General features: G+C 43.6%; 1 protein-coding gene across 3 annotated transcripts in view; it reads right to left on the bottom strand.

The window, feature by feature from the left end:
- The window catches only part of cacna2d2a (calcium channel, voltage-dependent, alpha 2/delta subunit 2a), a 139,452-nt gene that overhangs the window by 55,288 nt on the left and 71,615 nt on the right, over positions 1-12,549 (bottom strand). For 2 of the 3 annotated variants that reach the window (XM_058630778.1, XM_058630777.1), the window contains exon 5: positions 1,359-1,403. The exons of the other annotated variant lie outside the window; for it this stretch is intronic. In XM_058630778.1, the coding sequence (XP_058486761.1) occupies positions 1,359-1,403 (45 nt within the window). The remainder of the gene's footprint in view (positions 1-1,358; positions 1,404-12,549) is intronic. 3 annotated transcript variants of the gene reach the window in all.

The raw sequence follows: 12,549 nt of genomic DNA on the forward strand, positions 1-12,549 counted from the left end.
TTTTTATTTATTATTGAATTTGACCTCTGCTGTATCCAGGATTTGAACAAGCAACCCTCTGGTTACAAGCCCAATTCCTATCCACTTGGTCATGGGCTAACCCAGTTAAAAAATGTCCCAGTTAAAAGGCTTCAAACATTTGCGTGTAATTACTTTAAAGAGTTGAACTGAAACTGATAATACATGTGTTTGTATAGACCTATATGTACCAGATAAAGTGCTGGAATGAGTCGTCGACATGCTTTTTAGCACTTTTAAATCGTGGCATGACACTTTTCCATCAAAGGCACAGTAACAAGTGGAGAAATTGACAGGGTACAGCGTACAGGATAATGATAAGAGAGCCTGGCCATCACTTACCTTTCTGTAAAACCAAATCCTCATCATATCTCTCTAATAGTACAAGGTTTTAACTCCGGCAGTAGTAGAACCTTAATTGAAAAGGGTCATCGTGGGAGGACTCAAGATACAGATAGGGGAGTACTGGTGGGCCGCTGTTAGGTTTGTAGAGATGAGGAATGACCTCTGCCTCACCTCCACCGCTGTCTTTGGGTGGCGGTGGGGGGCTGGTGAAGTGAGGGTCAGGGGGTGTGTCACACTGGCTCAGCCTCAGTGTGCCATGTTAATGATGACCGATGTTCGCCAATTAGATGTGCTGACAGGCCCTAAAGTGCTGAGTCATTAATCACAGGAGTAGTGTGCACAAAGAGAAAATCACATCATGATTTATTGCTCCTCTACGCCTTCCTTTCTCACTCTCTTCACCTCTCTGTCTCACTCTCTTCCCATCTTTTCGTGATTTGGTGATCTGGGGAGAGGGGGGGTGGGGGGATTCTAGAACTCCTCCATGAAAGTTAATCAATCAGCGGGCGAGCGGGCTCTGAGCAGGAACTGGGCTGCAGTCAGAGTCCGGTGATTTGCAGGACCCTACATTACCCGGCCTGTAGGCCTTTTCACCGAATCCCATTCATATTCTCCAGAGTGTGACTGACGTGCATCTCATAATTGCAGTGTGGAGTGTGGATTTTTCACAGTTTCAGGGTTAAAGTTGGCACAGTTAGGGTCCAGGGTTAAGGGGAAACACTCTGATTACGGGGTGTGGGGGAGGACAGCGGAAAGTCACTGTCGTCACATGCACGTTGGCTCGCTCCTGCTCTGTCACACCAACTCACCATGAAGCAGTGTCACCTCACTAACACACAGACAGCCCGGGGGCCTGTGAACGGAGGCGGGGGGAAGGGGGGGCGTCAACACCGAGGAGGCCAGGGGGAGGGGTGGGGTTGCAGGAAAGGGTGGCGGGGGGTAAGAGTCGGGATTTGATGCAGGCAGACGGGGGGAGCAGTCCTTACTGTACTCACATAGTCAGAATCCGCTTTGGAATCGTAGTATGAAATGGCATTCTCCTGTGCAGAAGAGAAGAGTGAAAAGAAAGATGATGAGAGAAGATATAGCAGCGCTTACAACAGCCCCGGCTCCTTGCCGTGGTAAGCTAGAGAGAGAATCATGGTTATATTCAATCACACTGTGCAGCATGAGAATATAATCAGCATCACAGAACACAGGAGTAGTAGTGTGATGTGGAATGACAGTCATGAAGAGGCGAGCAGATCGCCGCAGAGATATCGAAGGGATGTAAAGCATCTGTCCAACGCCATTTGTCAGAGAGATGTATGTGGCACATGTTCAAACGCTGAAATCATATCCTCATGTGTTGTGGAGAACTGTTCGGAATGAGCTCAGATGTAACATGGAGAAAACTCTCTGAGAGTCGCATCAGCATCTGCTGGACGTGTTTTCAGTCTGGACAGTAAAACAATAAAGAAAAAGAAAAAAGCAAAACAATGGGAATTTATGCCATGGCCTTTATTTGCTCCCATTATAAAACTATCAATTGCAAGTCATCTTAAAACCAAGCTCATGTGTGCATGAGGACACTGGTTAAAGGTGTACTTTCAAGGCCTCACTGGAAGAACTGCAACCATGATTCAATGAGAGAGAGAGCAAATAAGACTCACTCTGCCATTTGTCTCTTGCTCAATTACACCATTTTCCTCTTAATTATTTTACACTTTACACTTATTCTCCTTCAGTTTTGTGTTGCATTTGTGTTACACACATAGAACGCACAAGTATCTTGTTTCTCAGTCAACTCCCGTAAGTTCCCTTTGGACTCTTTGAGCCTCTTTTTATACCATGGCATGTTTCTTAGCTGACGTACTGGTTCTAATAAGACATTCAGTCATCGGCTCAGCACTTGAATGAAACTGGACAAAAAAGGCGGAGTGAAATCTGCCCCAAACCCCGACGATGAACCTCCTGAACACACCTGCACGTCCCTCATTTCCATCCCCAGTCTTACAGGTGAGACTGGGAGTGAGAATGGAAGGTGCGGAGGCTCGTGGAGAGATCACAGAGCATCGCTCAGGGAGTGCATTGGGTTAAGTTGAGGAGTTGGGATGAAGGCTGAGGTCGGGGAGATATGAAGGGATGAATTAAGAGGGCAGAGATGGGTGGTGGTGGTGGCGGTGGTCGATGCAGTGGGAAAAAAAGCTACCTGGGCTAAAAATAGCCTCTGCAGAGTGAGAGAGAGAGAGAGAGAGAGAAGATAAAGAGAAGGAGAGAGATTGTGGCAGAGCAACAGTGTTGTTGCGTCTGCCAGCAAGGATTGATCTGAAGTCCGGTCCCGGATTAGATTAGTCCCTCGCTTCTTAAGAGTTTACTCTCACTATACTGCGGCATTACAGCTCATAATTCAAGACTGTTTTCTGTAAGTAAACACTTGGGATGAGGTCCAGCAGCTTTTCTCAAAACAAATAATGTACTCAGAAAGAAATATACACCATAGTTTTGTTTGCAGGCCCCTTTGCCAACAACTCAGCACCGTGTTGCTACAAAATTGTGTACATATTTACCAGCACAGCCATTCCCAAACTTAAGAGTGCCAGCATCTGCTTTTAAATCCGAAAATCATGACTCTGATCAACACACAACACTAGGATCAATAATGACCATATATCATTGTTTTCATGTGAACATGGGATACAAAAATGCCATTACCTGCTATAGAAATAACACATCATTTAAATGCCATGGCCTTGTTTGATTCCTTACAATTATTTAATTAAAATCTATATTATACATATTATACAGCAATTTAAAACCTAATTACAAAACGGCCCACCAGCAGTACTGTCACGGCCCACTAGGGGGGCCGGTACCCACACACTGCCCTAGCAGTATACAGAGAGGTGATTAATATAAGAAGAAGGCTAAATAAAAAAACTGGAGATTACAGTAAATGCACAAGCTTCTATACAGGCCACAAGGTTTCACTGGTGGGTTAGTTATTCATATATAGTGTGTGAGTCACTCAGAAGGTCTCAATCTCATTGAATACCGACATACAACGATGAACAGGTGTGTTATACACCACCCTCCACACAAAAATGTGGTCACGTATTTTAAAAAATACTCTTCCAGTGTGTGTATTGCAGCTGCTGAGGTGGTTGATGCAACCCGACGCATTTCTAAGACGTTTTATATCAATCTTTTATTTGTCACACATCTGTGCAGCCGATATCATCGGCCCCGTGTACATAGGAAGACAAATAGTTTGCGCTTTAATGTGTCACCTTGCAGTTTCATGAAAATAAGACCTATACCCACAATTTACCGAGCACCTAAAGTGAGAACAAGTCTACTCATGAAGGGAAAAATCTCTCCAACGACACAGTCCGACACAGACCACATTGCCTTGGACAGAAGAAGTGTCTCTATGTGGATGAGTCCTAGGACACCATGACCCTCTGAGCAGCCCCTGAGACTGCATGGCCATCTGCTGTGGCTGGTCACAGATCTCTGTGGGCTCACGGGTCAGGGTTAAACACATGTCTGATACAACACCAAGCCAGCAATCCCACACTCTGCTCTCTCCTGGCACTGTCCAGCCACTGCACACAAGACATTCACATCGATCCAGCCGAAAGTTTAAAACCACCGACAGGTGAAGTGGATAACATTGATTACTTTTCTTACACTGGCACCTGTTAACTTTTAAAAAAAGTGCTGCTAGATGACCATATTTGTTTTTTCTAATCATCACTTCTCCTCAATTTGCAAAGACAGCCCAACGATTTGGAAATATCTCCTTGTGTGTTTTATAAATTATTTAAATGTCAAAAATCCTCCCTTTGAGACAAGATTTCACTTGATCAATGAACAATTAAGCTTTGTCTGTTTCAAGCAGCTCCACAGCAAAAAGGTTCCTTTTTATAAATTCTTTCAGCTTCTTAGCTATTACCTTTCTAATCACAACTGTGCGTGCCTCAGAATGTGGTCTTGTTAAAGCCGATAGTTGGGCAATCAAACGCCGCATAAGAGTTTTAATTTAAAAAACTTTGAAAACAAGTGCAACTCATGTTTCAAGCCGTAATGATCCATGACGTTTGCATCCTTCATCACTGCAATCCCTGGCTTATTTTATATTTTTTATTTTTTAACTTCAACTAAACAATTTCTCTTCATTCTGCATCGACGTCTTTTTTGACAGTCGCCTTGATGCTTGTCGTCAGATGACACATAATGCCCCGACTGTGGTCTGACAAGCATGACCGTCCCCGAGGCATGTTATATAAGTGCTGTCATGAGAAGCATTTTGTGTATGGCCAAGTTTGCATCATGTGATCACCCAGGTGTGTGTTTTTGACCTGGGGAGGAGAAGGCGGCAGGAAAAAAGTGTGGGACAGAACATCTACAACCACGATATACAAACTGACGCATCCTTAAACAGCTCAAGAGCTATTTTGGTGACATAATGGGAACCTACACCACATGAAGCAGTTAGTATTAAATGGATGGATGAATAATAATAATAATAATAATAATAATATATATATGATACATAAAAATATATATATGATACATAATAATAATAATGTATCATAAAAACAATCCCACGATGGCAGACATGAAAGAAATACTTGATGTTAAGACATAAACTGATCATGTTGTGACATCAGAGATTAAGGAAACATGATAAACTGAAATATGGGCTTCAATGTCTGCTGTGTCACCCACCTTTACCCACCCAATAACCCAGCTCACAGCACTTTAACCGTCTTATGACTATAATGATAATCAGGCCGTCTGGAGTTACTTTGATTTTATGGCTGTAGAATATTGTCAAAGAAATGTTGAATGAGTGAGTGCCTCTGCCTCGTTCTGCTCCCTTTTTCCAAGATAACATTCACTTTCGACATCTGGCAGTTATTCAATGGTACTGAGAAGCTGACGTCACAAACGATGTGTGACGCGCTGGTGAATCTTGTCTGTGCAGCCCTGAGGGCGACTGTAATGACAAGTATATGGGTAAAATAAACCATGTATGTTTATAAAAAAGAACACAGACTGAGGGACAGTTACATACTTAAACTTCACTCCTGCAATGTCTTGAATTGGAATTTTTAATTCTAACGCTCCCTGTAAGAGTCCGTATGTATGCACCAGTGAAGGCATGTACGGAGGCGTGTAAGACCATGACTACACACTCGCACAACACAGAGACACACACACACACAGTCTGAGTGCTATCAGTAAATTAAATCTATCATGCTGAGTGGACCAACAAATTCCAAACAGGAGACAAACACTAAGGTCAGGTGATGATCTCCAGCCCCTCTGTTACATCAATCTTCCTCCGCTCATCTCCTACCCTCCCTCCTCTCCACTCCCTTATCTCAATCTGCTTCCTCTCTCCTCCCTTTGCCCCGGCTCTACTCCTGGTCCTCCTCCCTGCCCCGTCTTATCTTCATCTCTTCTAATCTCTCTATCTTTAACACCAGCCTCCTCTTGCCAATTTCAGATTTCAGCAAATGCCAGCGTTAGGTTAGATGCCTACTGTTGCTATAGAAACACCCGCTCTAGATTACAATGTGACTTTGTCTCCTTGCCAGTGCTACAATGTCTGCTGGCTATAATGTCTGACCAGGTGCAGGCCAGCGGATCGTTTGTCTCTGTACGCCTCTCAAACAGTCTGAATATGAGGTTTGTTCTTCTGCCAGTTTGATTTCTGTCACAAGTGACGTGCTGTCTATATGTTTAATGTCGTCTTTCACTTGGAGTTACAAAATCATCCTTTACAATTGAGGGCTATTGCTTTTCACACTCACATTGTCATTGACCCAAGAATGACAAATAAAACATAGACAAACTGAGAAAAAGCAGGTGCATAGCAAAGGCTGTCATATGTGGGAGTACATGTACAGATCTAGATGGTTTGAATGTAAACCTGTGAGCTCACTCAGTGGCTCGGCTGAGACAGGTTGACATTTGAATGTGAGACAAGTGCTCCATCATGGGTGGGGACAGATTACAGTCATATTCATATCTCCTCTGGACACCTGCTAATGATTTTATAATTACAGAACACAGCGCCTCTGCCGTACCCTGGGGTGTGCACACAAGCATGGAGGAACACACACACACACACACACACACACACACACACTGAGCACCTCTTTCCTGGTCCCGATAGTCTAGCAATCATTCCTAGCACCAGTTTCCTTAATGGAAACTGACATTATATCAAACACAATAAAGGATTTCATTTACTGCTCTTCATTAACCCACACGCAACAGCCCATAAGGTACAACACACACACACACACACACATATAAACAATGTGGTTTGGATGTAGGGAAGATCTGCTTACTTAAAGTAGCACAACTGTTATAGAGCTATACATTTTTAACTCCTTTTCTTATCTCATACACTCCAGCCGCCCCTCCGTCTTTCTATTTCCACAGCAAAGCCATATCAGAATCTCTAGGTGTCAAATAGTGCGAACTTAAGACATTCAAACTAGATAAACACCGGGCAATATTGGCTGGTGACACCTCTCCTGTAAGTGGAGGCATGCGATCAGGCTCCAGGCTGAGCACACACTTCGACTCTGGTGCGCACACACACACACACACACACACACACTCTGATACACAGGTGCATTACAATCATTTTATGGTAAGTAAGGAATGACTGACATCCAATTTATTCAGCAAAATTAAATGTAAAGGGAATGTATGGACATAGGGCGCTCAGAGATGTCAGGGCGAAATCACAATATGTTATAGGAAACTCATTTGTTCAGTTTACATGAGCCACAGGGTGCACGGGGGTGAAGAGGTGAGCTCACGTAAAAATGAGTTTCAAAACCGAGCTCAACTAATCGCAGACATGCGGTGAAATGTTCAGAGATCTAAAAGCCGTCTGAAATGCACAGGTTATCTGTGAATAAAACACTACACCTTCATCTTTTGGTGGTGTGGCTTTGATTTAAGGGAACGTTAAATCAATTACAGGGTGCAGACACACTGTGCTACTTCTTAGCACGGATGCAAAAACACAGTTGACGACGTGGCCGGTATTCTTCTTCTGTGCGCTTTGCACCATTAACATTTCGTCTTGGGATATTATGGCTCAAAAAATATGACTTTAGAATGAACTAATTTTAGCTAAATGGAGCCACACACTTGATTAACCACAGGCCTAGATTTGGCTAATAAAACGACTTTTCTATTGCCTTCTACTGTCATGATGTTTATCATCGTTTTACAGGTAATAAAAAGTTAGGTAAGTTTTATAATAAGTTAGTTAAAGCACACAACTACATACAAACCATTCATGAATCACTACAAATCGTGATCATCTCCTTAAGTACTCTGCGTCATTACACATCCCAATCCTGCACAAGAATTGTTTTGAAGATCCGTATCAACCAACAATTATTTCTTCTTCGGGCCAAAACCGAAATCTCCAGAAACTCCTCTGATGTCCTTGACTTGTTTGAGTTCCGCAGCTCATAGTCACAGCCACACAAACGGACACAAACGGACAAATGCATCAAGGGCTGTTTGAGGTGTCCGGTATGAGAAATGGCTGCTGTTTTAACCACTGAAGGTTACAAACATGCCTCTTTATAATGTCAAGTCAATAGAGAGTCAAACAGCAAACTGGAAATTAAAGTGTTGGCCTGGAAAAAGGAGGGAGGGAGAGAGAGAGCAGGGAGTAAGAGTGAAATTCAGATAAAGGAGTGCATGATGGAGGCCTTGGGCGGGGCTGTCTCCCTCCCTCCCTCCCCCCCTCCCCCCTCTCTCTCTGCATCCCCAGGCTTTTAAATGATTAGGGAGTTTGCCGAGACCATGGCGTCAAAGCATAGCTCCATGCAGATGTTCATTTGTATGCCAATAAACAAATGTGCCCCCGGATTAAAGCCCCAATACACAGTGCAAATTCAGCAAAGTGAATGGCATTCTCCATGCACATCTCATCAGTGTCTCGCTGCTCTTCAGACAGATCACCATGCCTCCTCCCAACTGCACACTCACTTCAAAGACTCGAGAAGATAGGGCGGCGCGCAAGAGATAGCTGTAATGAGGGAGGAGAGAAGTCTAAATTAAAAGTAAATGATTTAAAAAAACATTTTTTTTACATGCCCCCATTTAGCCCATGAATCTGCGATTGCTGCTTTCTATAAATCTCCATTAGTAAACATCACGTCACCTGTGCACAGGTCACAGAATCCTTCTCTTTCTTCACAATTCCACAATCCCACTTGGTAAGAGGAGTTAAATCAGTCTGAATATTCCAGGCCGGCGATAAAAAACCTCTTTGTCCCTATGCACTCTGGGTAATGCTGCTTGCCATTGTCGGCTGACAGGTCCCCATTGAGGAGAAAGGTTTTTAAAACTGATAGCATCGCCACAATGCATGGACACAGTGCCAGATAAGAAGCCTATCCGACATGACACACACATGCCAACGCCTCCCCATCAAGGCCTCAATCTGATCGTCGGGGGGGGGGGGGGGGGGTCAAAAATCCTCAAGATTCCAATCCAAATTTTAAATTCTTTGATTTCATTTGACTGATCTTCTTTTTCCAGCCATCTCCACCACTGTTACGAGTCGTGAAGTCACCACGCTTCTCCATGCAGACCGGCTCTGAGTGTCCAATCAACAATCAACGCCGGACAAAGGAAACCTGTTATTTTCGACCCCATAATCATTTCCATCAGATGCCTTGCTGTCCCTCACAATGATTTGCACATTCAAATGACAAAAGGGGGAGCTTTTAAGATCTGTGCAGACAGGCACCAAGGACAACGAGGACAGAATATACCAAACGTGCGTCTTTCCCGCCAATGAAGCCACACCTGCAGAGATTTTACATTGTCCCAGAAAAAAATACCCTCAGACATCAAGTGTTCATTTAAGACATGCCTTTAAATTGGAAAAGGGATGAAAAGATGTTGGGCTGCAGCTGTCAACTGTTTAAGATAAATTGATTTAGGTTCAAATAAAACTCCTGATAATAATGGAAAATGCCAATCATTAGAGCAAACTGAGTTGTCCTCAAATAACTTAAAACCTTAAACAAATGAAAAAAGGCAGAAAAGGGCCAAAAATTTAAATGATTTGAATTGAATTTTCCGTCGATAAATGTAGTAATTTATGACCTAATTATTGAATCTACACGGCAACACTGTATATCAGGCTAAAATGTAAAAGTACTGAAAAATAATACACAGTAATTTATGCTTTTTGCTTTTCTCTCCTTGACCATGCCTGGACCAGAACTGCAGGTTTTATCCTTTGAAATAACATTTCATGGGTGTCAGCCATATTGGTGAAATGTGAAAATCATGGTCTGTAGTGTATGACTCAATGGATTTCTCTGACTATCGATTCCAATCTCCTGTGAGGCAAGGGAATCGATCAGAGGGATTTAGACACGGGGGCTGCTCTGTGAACCGTGCCTCTCTCTCTGGTTAGCGAGCTGCATTAGATTTGGCCAAACCCGTGCAGACTGAAGGTGTGTACACCTGAACACAGTCTGCCATTACCTGTTCCTGCAGTGCTGCCTACTCTGCGTCATATTATACTTTTGTCAGTGTTCCTCTATAATCAAGTGTAGAACAGCATGGGGTTTTCAAGAGGTTTCTGTTGAAGCAGCCAAGAAACATTACGGTGAGATGAGAAAAAAACAGAAGGGGAGATGGAGGGAAAAATAGTTGAAGTAGTGAAGGAGGGGTGGGGGGGGGGAGGGGACAGAAAGAAAAGGACATTTCTACCTTGGAGAGAACCACTTAAATAAATTACAGCAGTCTGCAATTAAGGAGCTGAAATTACCAAACTGTGGGTCACCACAGCAACCACAGGCCTGATCAAAGCGGTCAGCAGCCGAGCAGCAGTTAAATGAGGGATGGCATCAGAAGAGAGGAAAACTGATGGATGGAAGAACAAGAAGCTGCTGTCAAAATGCTTATTTAATACAAGGTTTGACTTAAAGGAATATTTTGAATTTAGCTTTGTATTATGAGAATAGGGCTAGAGAAATATCTTCATTCTTTCTTCAACAGGACCAGTGACACTTGGTCCTGTTAGCGTAACTGTTGGATGGCGGACACTGTTTACATTCTGGGAATGAGGTCCCGCCCCCTATGAGTGGGAATTAGCGTTGCAGTCTCAAGGCTCGGACCAAGTGTCACTGGTGGACACGTAACAAAGAAAAGAATGAAGATATTTGGTGGGAAGCCCACTTTTTCAAAAATACTATTCTAATAAATATAAAGGGCCACACGGTGGTTAAGTGGTTAGCACTCTCGCCTTGCAGCGAGAAGACCCGGGTTCGAGCCCCGGTTGGAACAAGGGCCTTTCTGCATGGAGTTTGCATGTTCTCCCTGTGTGTGCGTGGGTTCTCTCCGGGTTCTCCGGCTTCCTCCCACAGTCCAAAAACATGCAATGTGGGGATAGGTAAATTGGACACTCTAAATTGACCATAGGAGTGAGTGTGAGAGTGATTGGTTGTTTGTCTCTATCTGTGTGTGGCCCTGCGATGGACTGGCGAACTGTCCAGGGTGTACCCCGCCTATCGCCCGATGTAGCTGAGATTGGCACAGCAAAAAATAAAGCGGTAGATGATGACTGATGACTGACTATTCTAATACAAAGCTACATGCAAATCGGACTTCTAACACGCCACACATACATTCTCAGCACGAGTCACGTCTCCGACAAGTTTTGTTGCCATGCGCGCGTTAGCCTCTGTTACAGAACTGAATCCACGTGCAGTTACCAACCTAGGAATGTCATTCCACATACACCCTTTCTCGTTTCTTTCCCTTCTAGTGGCAAACAGATGGAAGTCCGTTGTGTGGCTCAGGATTCAGTGATAATACTGTTTATGTGTTCCATTACGTGCTCGGCAGGCTGCGAGCACTCGGTCTCGGCGCGGCCATAAGGTAGTAAAATAGAAAAAAAAGGGAAAAAAAAACACCTGCTCACAATGAAAATAGATGCAATTTATTTGTGATTATACAACATGGCTATGCTTATCAGTGTTTGAAATAAGCATTTAATAAGAACTCACATAGCTATATCACCCTCCTCCTATTCCTTTTTTTAGATTTAATGGATGTTTTTTTCCCGCCGTTAGGTTCTAGCTGTTGTCGCTCAGGAAACGCATAAAATGCAGGCCCATGATGGTCAGTGAATAAAATAGAAAACTAGTATCATCGCTTGCAGATATGACTCACAGCTAGCTACTTATTGCAGTTATTATTGCAGCGCTACAGTAATGGGAGCGAAGACGCTCTGAATTCGCTCTGAAGGAAAATATCTGGGCTATTGCTTCCCTGATAATGTTGGGTAACATTTGCGAAAAAGCAAAGACATTGATGAAACAAAATTGGATTTCGGTTTCCCTTCATTAATGTCTACTAAAATCTGAACTTGAATCTGTCCACGTCACCTCATAACACTAATATATTCTGTGGCTAATGGAGCTGCTAACTGTCAGGGCTAGTCTGAGAGTTGCCACAATGAGCTTCACTCATTTCAAGTGAAGGGCCAATTATCTCAAATAAAAGCCTAACGCAAAGAGCTGAACTTGGTCAAGTGAACACACCCTTGCAGTTTTTAAGATTGTTGAAATATCAGCAAAACAAAACTACCACCGACATTGTTGGTCATTTACAGAATTAAATTAAACAGAATTCAAAGTATATAGGGTAAAAGCTGACGCAGGACAGTAAAGGCAATTAAGACTCGGGGAGCGGAACATTGTGTGCATGTGTTGCACAGGTGCGAGAGAAACTCAGATGATCACACATGCGTGGAGAACAAGAAACGGGTCATGTGAACGCCACTGTGTTATGTATGCGAGTGGGTGTTTGAGAGCAGATGAGGAGAGACGGAGGCAGAGTGAGAAGAAGACAAAGAGAAGCAGAGATTGTGTTGTCCTATGATGAAAGGCTTGATTGATTAGAGAGTGATGATTGCAGTAAATGGCCTGGAAGATGGCTCCATCTCTGTTTCCCGTTTTCTCCGTCTCTTATACCTTCTTCCCTCCCTCACTTGCTTTTTCACTTACACCGCTCTCCCTCTCCCTCTGTCACCCCCCCTCCCCCCCGCCCTCTCCCTGGTTTCATCACTGCAGCCCATCAACAGAGTGCCTCTCTCTCTCCCCTAATGGCACAGCTATTAGCACTAATGCA

The sequence above is a fragment of the Solea solea genome, chromosome 6 (genome assembly GCF_958295425.1).
Source record: "Solea solea chromosome 6, fSolSol10.1, whole genome shotgun sequence".
In the NCBI taxonomy this organism is placed as follows: Eukaryota; Metazoa; Chordata; class Actinopteri; order Pleuronectiformes; family Soleidae; genus Solea; species Solea solea.